General features: G+C 45.1%; 1 protein-coding gene across 1 annotated transcript in view; it reads left to right on the forward strand.

The window, feature by feature from the left end:
* Nucleotides 1-10888, forward strand: part of ATP6V1E1 (ATPase H+ transporting V1 subunit E1) — a 32645-nt gene extending 21757 nt beyond the window's left edge. Inside the window, 5 exon segments of the mRNA XM_049782957.1 lie at nucleotides 190-256; nucleotides 3003-3092; nucleotides 8158-8226; nucleotides 10789-10830; nucleotides 10832-10888. Of these exon segments, the coding sequence (XP_049638914.1) occupies nucleotides 190-256; nucleotides 3003-3092; nucleotides 8158-8226; nucleotides 10789-10830; nucleotides 10832-10888 (325 nt within the window).

Consider the following 10888-nt stretch of genomic DNA (forward strand, 5'->3'; position numbering starts at 1 on the left):
ACTCAGAAATTTGTCAGAAACCACCCTTGGCAAGCTTTGGGGACCATATGGGATCCTGGAAATTGAACCTGGATCCATCCTGGGTTGGGCATGTACAAGCAAATGCCCTACCACTGTGCTATCTCTCCAATCCCCAGGTATTTTTTTTATTTTATGTTTACTAATACTATTTTTTTATGCCTTTTGTAGCCAAATGTCCAATTTGATGAATCAAGCAAGGCTCAAAGTCCTCAGAGCAAGAGATGACCTCATTACAGTGAGTGTTTCCTACTAATTATAAAATTATTTTTCTTCATTGGCATATTATTGAGAATTCAATAATCTATATTAGCTTACTAGGGTGTTGATTAGTTTTGTAGGGAGAAAATATTTGACCAGAAAATCACTATGCTAGATGTTATAATAAATATAAAAAAGAGGGGTTGGAGAGAGAGCTCAATGGACTAGAGCATTTGCTTTACATGCAGAAGGTTCTGGTCTAATCCCTGAAATCACTTGGTCTCCTAACACTGCCACTAAGCAACCCCCAAGCATTAAGTAGGAGTTGCCCCAAAGCACTGCCTAGTGCAGCTCAAAACTCCCCTCAAAAAAAGTGAGGGGTTGGGGCCTGAGAGATAGCATGGAGGTAAGGCGTTTGCCTTTCATGCAGGAGGTCATCGGTTCGAATCCCGGCGTCCCATATGGTCCCCCGTGCCTGCCAGGAGCAATTTCTGAGCCTGGAGCCAGGAATAACCCCTGAGCACTGCCGGGTGTGACCCAAAAACCAAAAAAAAAAAAAAAATGTGAGGGGCTAAAGTGATATCACAGCAGACAGGGTGTTTGCCTTGCACTTGGCCAGCCTGGGTTCAATCCTCAGCATCCCGTACGGTCCTCCAAACCTGCCATGAGTGATTTCTGAGCTCAGAGCCAGGAGAAACCGCTGAGTGCTGCCAGGTATAGCCCAAAAACAAAAAAAGAAAGAGAATGTAATTGCCTCCGCTCCTGCCCTTTACTGGGAGAGAATTCCGGCCATCAGTTTTCTCTCAACCAGGACAGAAGGCAGAAGGCAACTACAAATAATTTGCAAGTGTTAAGCTCTTTTGTGAACACCTAAAAAATTAAGGTGTAGAAGTTAGTAAAACGCTCAGGGTGACGTATGCCAGTCGAGAGATTTATTGAGGGGAGAGCAGGGTTTTTATGCCCTGCTCCAGTGGGAGGAGTAGTAACATAGGATTGAAACATAAACCAATTAGATTTGTACAAGTACAACAATTTTAACCAATGGGAGCACATTTTGATGGGGGGAAGGATAAGGAGGAACCTGGCAGGATGGGGGGAGGGGAAGCAAATTCTTAAAGAAATAGCTAATTGATATTTACGCAAATACAATTTTTTGTTTAGCCTATTTTCCATTTAGATCTATCTTTTGTGCAAGCAATAAGGATCACAATATAAACTTTACAGAAACATATCTATAACTATATGCTTGAGAGCAGACACAAAAACAGGTTCCATGGAAGGGTTAAGGAATCTGGTTAAGCCAGATTCTGTGTGCTGAGCTAAATTTATTTGCAGAGTTTCTTGTTGGCTCGGGGCTATGCAAACTTTTGTGGCTTGAATCAGGCAGGCGGTGGAAAATTCATTCAGAGTTCCTTTGATCATGTGGGGTGCTCGGTCGCCCACAAGAGAAGAGTGAGATTCATGTCTCTTTGTCTTTTTTTAGAGGTCCTTTAATTTACTAGAATGTAAGAGTCTCTTATATATGAAGGTGGTAGGTACTAGAGAAATTAGAATGGTAGGGGAGAATTAATATTGGAACCAAATATATCAAAATTAATATCAACACAAGGGTAAAGAATGTTACTTACTTTCAATGAAAGGCATTGAAGTTTTTTCCTTTGGTAAAGTTTGTGTGATTAGGGGCCGGGCGGTGGCGCTGGAGGTAAGGTGCCTGCCTTGCCTGCGCTAGCCTAGGATGGACCGCGGTTCGATCCCCCGGCGTCCCATATGGTCCCCCAAGAAGCCAGGAGCAACTTCTGAGCGCATAGCCAGGAGTAACCCCTGAGCGTCACAGGGTGTGGCCCAAAAACCAAAAAAAAAAAAAAAAAAAAGTTTGTGTGATTAAAAAAAAAAGGCATCAGTGGGCCAGAGCGATAGCACAGGGGATAGGGCATATGGCTTGTACCTGGCCAACCTGTGTTCAATCCCTCACATATCCTATATGGTCTCCCAAGTACTGTTAGGAGTAATTTCTGAGTGCAGAGCCAAGAGTACCCCTGAGCATTGCTGAGTGTGACCAAAAAGCTAAAAAAAATAATAATAAAAATAAAAAAGGAGGGGCCGGGCGGTGGCGCTGGAGGTAAGGTGCCTGCCTTACCTGCGCTAGCCTAGGAGACGGACCGAGGTTCGATCCCCCGGCGTCCCATATGGTCCCCCAAGCCAGGAGCAACTTCTGAGCGCATAGCCAGGAGTAACCCCCTGAGCGTTACCGGGTGTGGCCCAAAAACCAAAAAAAAAAAAAAAAAAAAAAAAAAAAAGGCATTATGTTGCATGAGCAGAGAATACATACCACTGCTTAGGTGCTTGCCTTACAATTAACTGACCCTGTTTCAATCTCTGGTACCAAATTCCTTAAGCTCAGAGCTCAGTGCAGCCAGGCGTGATCCCCAAAAAAACCCAAAAACATCCCAAAAGGAATCAAGATGTAGGTTTTTTTTCAAATCTCTGGTCATATAGATCTTTCCAGGGTAGTTCACAAAGTAACAAATTAGGTTTCTGAACTGATTTTCTCTGGGACTATGTGGTATTGTGTGTGTGTGTGTGTGTGTATGTGTGTGTGTGTGTGTGTGTGTGTTTACACAAATCCCCTGTGTATACGTTTTGTGTCCATGTATAAGCAACTGGTTTGTCTTCATGTCTCAGACTGTGTGACATGTGTATGATTGGGCATGAGCTAGGATCATCCCTACGTGAGTTCTGAGCTGACTACCTAGATATATAACAGTTATTTCTGTTCTTTGTAGGACCTACTGGCTGAAGCGAAACAAAGACTGAGCAAGGTGGCAAAAGATACGACCAGGTACCAAGTGCTGTTGGATGGACTGGTCCTCCAGGTATGTTCCGTATCAGATCTATCAGTTATTTATTTATTTATTTGTTTTGTTTTTGAGCCACACCCGGCATGCTCAGGGGTTACTCCTGGCTATCTGCTCAGAAATTGCTCCTGGCAGGCATGGGGGACCATGTGGGACACCGGGATTCGAACCAACCACGTTAGGTCCTGGATCGGCTACTTGCAAGGCAAACATCCCTGTGCTATCTCTCTGGCTCAGTTCTTTTTTTTTTTTTTTTTTTGGTTTTTGGGCCACACCCGGTAACGCTCAGGGGTTACTCCTGGCTATGCGCTCAGAAGTCGCTCCTGGCTTGGGGGACCATATGGGACGCCGGGGGATCGAACCGCGGTCCGTCTCCTAGGCTAGCGCAGGTAAGGCAGGCACCTTACCTCGAGCGCCACCGCCCGGCCCCAAAAGTTCTTTTTAATGCCACACCCGGTAACGCTCAGGGGTTACTCCTGGCTATGCGCTCAGAAGTCGCTCCTGGCTTGGGGGACCATATGGGACGCCGGGGGATCGAACCGCGGTCCGTCTCCTAGGCTAGCGCAGGTAAGGCAGGCACCTTACCTCCAGCGCCACCGCCCGGCCCCTTTTTTTTTTTTTTTTTAATGAAATTATTTTAATACTGTGATTTACAGAATTGTTCATGATATACTTATTTTTTGCAATTGGGTATTTCAGCAGCAACTCCACTATCAGTATTACATACCCTCCACCCTTGTCATCAGTTTCCCAACCTTCCTGAAGCCTGCCTCTGAAACCTGTATCTTTGGCAGGTACAGATAATTTACAATAAAATATATGCAACTAAATGGTAATGAAATTATTGAAAAAAGAACTTTATTAAAGGAAAATTTGTGGGGCCAGAGCAGTGGTGCAAGTGGCAGGGCTTTTGTCTTGCACACTAACCTAGGACAAACCCCAGTTCAGTCCCCTGGCATCCCATGTGGTCCCCCAAGCCAAGAGCGATTTCTAAGTGCATAGCCAGGAGTAACCCCTAAGCATCACCTGGTGTGGCCCCTCCAAAAATAAAAGAAAATTTGGGCTCGGAGAGCAAGCAGCCGACCCAGAACCAAAGGTGGTTGGTTTGAATCCCGGTGTCCCACATGGTCCCCCGTGCCTGCCAGGAGTTATTTCTGAGCAGACAGCCAGGAGCAACACCTGAGCAATGCTGGGTGTGTCCCAAAAAAACAAACAAACAACAAAAGAATAAAGAAAAAGAAAAGTTATTTGCCGGAGAGATAGCATGGAGGTAAAGCATTTGCCTTGCATGCAAAAGGCCGCTGGTTCTAATCCCGGCATCCCATATGGTCCCGAGACTGCCAGGAGTGATTTCTGAGCATAGAGCCAGGAGTAAACCCTGAGCGCTGCCAGGTGTCACCCAAAAAAAAAAAAAAAAAAAAAACCCAAATCTTTGGGCCCGGAGAGATAGCACAGCGGCATTTGCTTTGCAAGCAGCCGATCCAGGACCAAAGGTGGTTGGTTTGAATCCCGGTGTTCCATATGGTCCCCTGTGCCTTCCAGGAGCTATTTTTGAGCAGACAGCCAGAAGTAACCCCTGAGCAATGCCTGGTGTGCCCCCCCCCCAAAAAAAAAAAAAAAAGTTTGTGGAAAATTGTCATATCTTGCAGTGGAATCATATGTAATCATTCATTGTCTGAAGATCTGTTAAGCTGTATGTTGTTGCCAGTTGAATTTTTTTTAAATTTATTTATTTTTTGGTTTTGGGGCCATACCCGGCAGTGCTCAGGGGTTACTCCTGGCTATCTGCTCAGAAATAGCTCCTGGGAGGCATAGGGGACCATATGAGACACCGGGGATTTGAATCAACAGCCCTAGGTTCTGGATTGGCTGCTTGCAAGGCAAACACCACTGTGCTATCTCTCTGGCCCCTGAATATTTTATTGTCAGTTTTGTTTGTTGGGCTCTGTGGCTTCTATGATAATTTCACATTGAATATGGTGTATTCCTATTGGTAAGTCATTATTAACATTATGTGGGTGGCTTGCAATCGCATAAGTGGCCTCACAGTCTGTGAATTTGGAGAGCTGTGGACCTGGGCTGATGAGTTCATATGAAGACAGCAGTTGTCATGGGGACCCTGTAAAGGGTCCCAGTGAGATAAGCTGTGAGGCTGATGGACATGAGTTTTTCCCTGCTCATTGGGCCTGTCTTCTGAGAGTTAGATGGCATTGGCCACTTGTGGACAATGACGGAAGGTTCTAGATCCTGGGCATGGTTGCTGGGACTTCTGAATTACAGAGGTACAGAGCCTAGCTCTAGGCTCTCCCTATAGATGTCACCCACAAAACTAGCATATAGAGTGTTTTGGTGGTGAAGGGTCTGCCAAGAAATACCAGTTCTTATAAAAGTGACAAAATATTAATCAGAGTAATAGTACAGCACATAGTGTTTGTTTTGCATCTGGCTAACCCGGTTTGGTCTTCCAAGCCAACCAGGGTGATCCCTGAGTGTGCAGAGCCAAGAGTAAGCCCTGAGCATGGCCAGATTTGCACAAAAACAAAACAAAAAATATTGGCAAGATAAATGAGAGGGCAGCTCTGATTTTCCTGTTTCTAATCTTTATCTCTTTCTTGTCATACAGAAATATGTATACTACTGGGAGGATAGTAATATTTGGTTCAATAAATCATCCAGGTTTTACCACTCTTTGTTTTTTGTTTTTGGGTCACCCCTGGCAGCACTCAGGGGTTACTCCTGGCTCTATGCTCAGAAATCGCTCCTGGCAGGCTCAGGGGACCATATAGGATTCCGGGGATTCTAACCATCATCCTTTTTTTTTTTTTTTTTTTTTTGGTTTTTTGGGCCACACCCGGTGACGCTCAGGGGTTACTCCTGGCTATGCGCTCAGAAGTCGCTCCTGGCTTGGGGGACCAGATGGGACGCCGGGGGATCGAACCTCGGTCCGTCCTAGGCTAGCACAGGTAAGGCAGGCACCTTACCTTTAGCGCCACCGCCCGGCCCCAAACCTTTGTGAATGCTGTGTTTTTTTTTTTTGGTTTTTTTTTTTTTTTTTTTTGGTTTTTTTTGGGCCACACCCCAGTAACGCTCAGGGGTTTACTCCTGGCTATGTGCTCAGAAGTTGCTCCTGGCTTGGGGGACCATATGGGACACCGGGGGATCGAACCGCGGTCCGTCCAAGGTTAGCGCAGGCAAGGCAGGCACCTTACCTTTAGCGCCACCGCCCGGCCCCTAACCATCATCCTTTTGCCTGCAAGGCAAATGCCCTACTTTCCATGCTATCTCTCTGGCCCCTTTTTTTTTTTTTTTTTTTTTTTTGGTTGATGCTCAGGGGTTAGTCCTGACTGCACTCAGAAATCTCTCCTGGCTTGGGGGACCATATGGGACACAGGGAAATTGAACTGAAGTCCCTACTAAGGTCAGCGTGTGCAAGACAAACGCCCTACTGCTGTGCCTACTGCTCTGGCCCCTACCCCTCTTTTTTTGTTGTTTAGGTTTTACTCCTTCATAGCCAAGGTCAAATTTGTTTAAAATCTCTAGCTTTGTAAACCCTTTTAATTTGATTTTACCCCTAAAGTACTTATTTTAGGTATTGGGTTCAGACCAAACACTATGCACATTTTGATTGATTAAGTGTAAGTCCTTAAATTTGTATCTAACCTTTGCTCCATGCTTACTACACTCAGTGCTTACTCTTTTTTGACTCTGCACACAAAGATCACTCCTGGCAGGGTTTAAGAAATATGCACCAGGGGCCGGGAAGGTGGTGTGCTAGAGGTAAGGTGTCTGCCTTGCAAGGCTAGCCAAGGAAAATAGCGACTGCGGTTTGTTCCCCAGGCTAGGGGCGATTTCTGAGCGCTTAGCCAGGAGTAGCCTCTGAGCATCAAATGGGTGTGGCCCCCCCCCCAAAAAAAGAAAATATGCACGGATCGGAGAGATAGCATGGAGGTAGGGGCATTTACCTTACATGCAGAAGGATGGTGGTTCTAATCTCAGCAGCCCATATGATCCCCCAAGCCTACCAGGAGCAATTTCTGAGCGTAGAGCCAGGAGTAACCCCTGAAGTGCTGCCAGAGGTGACCCAAAAACGAAAGAAAGAAAGAAAGAAAGAAAGAAAGGAAAGAAAGGAAAGAAAGAAAGAAAGAAGAAGAAAGAGAAAGAAGAAGAAGAGAAGAAAGAAAGAAAGAAAGAAAGAAAGAAAGAAAGAAAGAAGGGAGGGAGGGAGGGAGGGAGGGAGGGAGGGAGGGAGGGAGGGGAGGGAGGGAGGGAGGGAAAAGAAAAGAGAAAAGAAAGAAGAAAAGAAAAGAAAAAAGAAAAGAAATGTGTGGAGTCCCAGAAATTGAACTATTGAATCTGGTCAGCCATGTACAAAGCAAGTACCTTACTCATTGTCCCCAAACTAGGTAAATAAAAATTTTTGCTGTTGCTTTATTTATTTTGGGGGGGGGAGCCACATCCAGCAGTGCTAGGGGGTTATTCCTGGCTCTTTGCTCAGAAATCGCTCTTGGGGGCCGGGAAGGTGGCGCTAGAGGTAAGGTGTCTGCCTTGCAAAGCGCTAGCATAGGACGGACCACGGTTCGATCCCCCGGGTGTCCCATATGGTCCCCCCAAGCAGAGGTGATTTCTGAGCGCATAGCCAGGAGTAACCCCTGAGCATCAAACGGGTGTGGCCCAAAAACCCAAAAAAAAAAATCGCTCTTGGCGGACTCAAGGGACCATAGGGGTTGCTGGGAATCAAACGGGTCAGCAATGTGCAATGCAAATACCCTACCATTTTGCTATTGCTCCAGCCCGCTGTTTGCTTTATTATTATTATTATTATTTTATTTTTTTATTTTTTTGGTTTTTTGGGCCACACCGGAGGTGCACTCAGGGGTTACTCCTGGCTGTCTGCTCAGAAATTGCTCCTGGCAGGCACGGGGGACCATATGGGGACACCGGGATTCGAACCAAATCACCTTTGGTCTTGGATCGGCTGCTTGCAAGCCAAACGCCGTTGTGCTATCTCTCCGGGCCCTGTTGCTTTATTTTTTAACAAATGGTATTATATTTGGTACTGAATGCATCTGATTGTGTTTTACAGGGTTTGTACCAGTTGTTAGAACCCCGAATGATTGTACGTTGCCGAAAACAGGATTTCCCTCTGGTAAAGGTAAAAAGTTTACAGAAGTAATCTTTCTTTTTAAACATAAAAATGTTGGGTCAGGGAGATAATTCAAAGAGCTAGAGAAAGAGAGTAAAGGAGATCAGTATAAAGTATGTTTCCTAATTCCCAGGACTGCCTTAGACCCCAGCACAGGAACAGACCCTGGAACAGAGCCAGGAACAGACCCTGGTCACCACTGGGTGTGGCTAAAATTTTCCTCCAAATGAAAAACAAAAACACTTTTTCATATGGGATACCTGGGCTAGACCCCTGTTGCCTCAAGGTCCCCTCAGGTATTGCCTTGAGAAGCCTCTGAGCACAGCTGATGTGGCCAAAAATCAGAAAAGAAACCCCAAGACCCCTATCAAAATGTTAGGAATGAAATGAATTTTCTAGTAGATAACAGCTCAACTATGAAGCTTGAATGAATATAATAATTGTAGGTAGTCAGTGTTCCTTAGTGGGCCTGGAGAGAGTACAACACATAAGGTACTTGCCTTTTTTGATGTATTGTTTTGTTTTAGAACCATACCCTGTGATATGTAAGTTACTCCTGGCTCTGTGCTAAGGGATCACTTCTGATAAGGATCATATTGTGCTTGGGATTGGCCACATACAAGGCAACATCCTACCCAGTGTACTATTGTTTCATCTCCAAAGTACTTGACTTGCATGCAGCTACTGTGGTTTGAATCCTGGGTACTACATATGGTCCCTGGAACACCATCGGAATAAGTCCTGAGTGCAGAGCCAAGGATAATGCCAGAGAGATAGGGAGTTTGGGCCCGACCTCATTTCTGTCCCTGGCATCCCATATGGTCGACATCCTTAAATACTGCTAGGACTAAGCCAGGTGGTAACCCCTGAGCTTAAAAAATACATGCCCATTATTTATCAGGGTAAACATTAGTTTATTTTTTGTTTATTAACTTATGATTATTTATTAAAGTAGCACTGATTTAAAAAATAATATATGTAAGTTTGGGGCCAGAGCGATAGCACAGCAGTTTTGCATCTGCTTTGCACGCACCTGACCCAGACATGGGTTCAATCCCCAGTGTCCCCATATGGTCCCCAAGCCAGGAGCGACTTCTGAGGAACCCCTGATCATCACCGTTGTGGCCCCAAAATAACAAAAAGAAAAATATATATAAGCTTTTAGGTGCACAGCATTATTATCAATGTCTATTTATACTGTTTTGTTTTTTTGTTTTGTTTTGGACCATACCTGGTGGTGCTCAGGGGTTCCTCCTGGCTATGCACTCAGAAATCACTCCTGGCTCAGGGCGACCGTTATGGGACACCCAGGGGATTGAACCATGGTTCGTCCTAGATTAGTGCATGCAAGGCTAATGCCCCTACCACCTGCGCCACCGCTTCGGTCCTCTATATTGCTTTTTGTTCACTGCCAAAATGCAATGTATTTTTGGGATTCATTTATTGTTTTGATTGAGGTTTCATAGTTTACAGTATGATTAAAGTCATTTTATAGTTGCATAGTTCCCTCCAGCCAGGGTTTCAAGATGCCTCCACCAATTTCCACAGCCTCTTTTCCTTTCCCACCCAGTTCCTTCATACTTTGTCGTTGTTGGGAGTGATGTACCTGGCAATGATCAGGGACCACACCTAGCTCTATGCTCAGAGGTCAATTCTAGCAATTTAGGGGACTTTAATTCAATGCTAGGGATTTGGGTTTGGGGCTTATACCATATCTCCTATACCAGTGATGGTTAACCTTTTTGAGCCTGTGTGCCCAAACTGCCGCACAAAACCAAAGAATTTCCTCAAAAGTGCCAGCATGTCAATTAATAACGAGATTTTAGTATCTAAAAACTATGTGGCACATGCCAGATATCTTAATTGCAGACCTTCCCAAGTGCAAGCTCACTGGCACGAGTACCATAGGTTCGCCATCGAGGTCCTATACTATGTCTTCCCCCACACCTGTTTTTTAGGACACACCCAGTGGTGGTCAGTGATTCTTAGGTGCTGGAATTAAGCCCTGGGCTCTCACAAGCAAAACATAGCTCTAGTTCTTTGAGTCATCTCCACAGTCCTTTTGTTTAATTTTTTTTGAAGAACTACTATCCAATTTTACCATGGTAGCTCCATCTTTTTTTTTGTTTGTTTTGTTTTGTTTTGGGGCCATACCCCGACAGTGCTCAGGGGTTACTCCTGGCTGTCTGCTCAGAAATCGCTCCTGGCAGGCTCGGGGGGATCATATGGGATGCCGGGATATTCTTGCCAGTATATATAGTGATTCTACAAACAGGAATATATTCTTACTTGTATAGGTTGTTTTTTTTTTTTTGGGGGGGGGGTTAAGGTCACCACCCGCAGTGCTCAGGAGATACTCCTGGCTCTATGCTCCAGAAATTGCACCAGGCAGGCTCAGGGAAACCACCATGGGATGCCGGGATTCGAATGACAATCCTTCTGTATGCAAGGCAAATGCCCTACCTTCATGCTGTCTCTCTCCGGTCCCTCTTGCTTATATAATTTGATCATTGGAAAAAGCAAGCCTTTTCACAGTTTCTACTAACCTGCCATTGTTTTCTGTTTTTCCAGGCTTCTGTGCAGAAAGCAATTCCTATGTACAAAATTGCCACCCAAAAATGATGCTGATGTTCAAATTGATCAGGAAGTCTATCTGCCTGAAGAAATGTAA

The sequence above is a fragment of the Suncus etruscus genome, chromosome 11 (genome assembly GCF_024139225.1).
Source record: "Suncus etruscus isolate mSunEtr1 chromosome 11, mSunEtr1.pri.cur, whole genome shotgun sequence".
Classification (NCBI taxonomy): Eukaryota; Metazoa; Chordata; class Mammalia; order Eulipotyphla; family Soricidae; genus Suncus; species Suncus etruscus.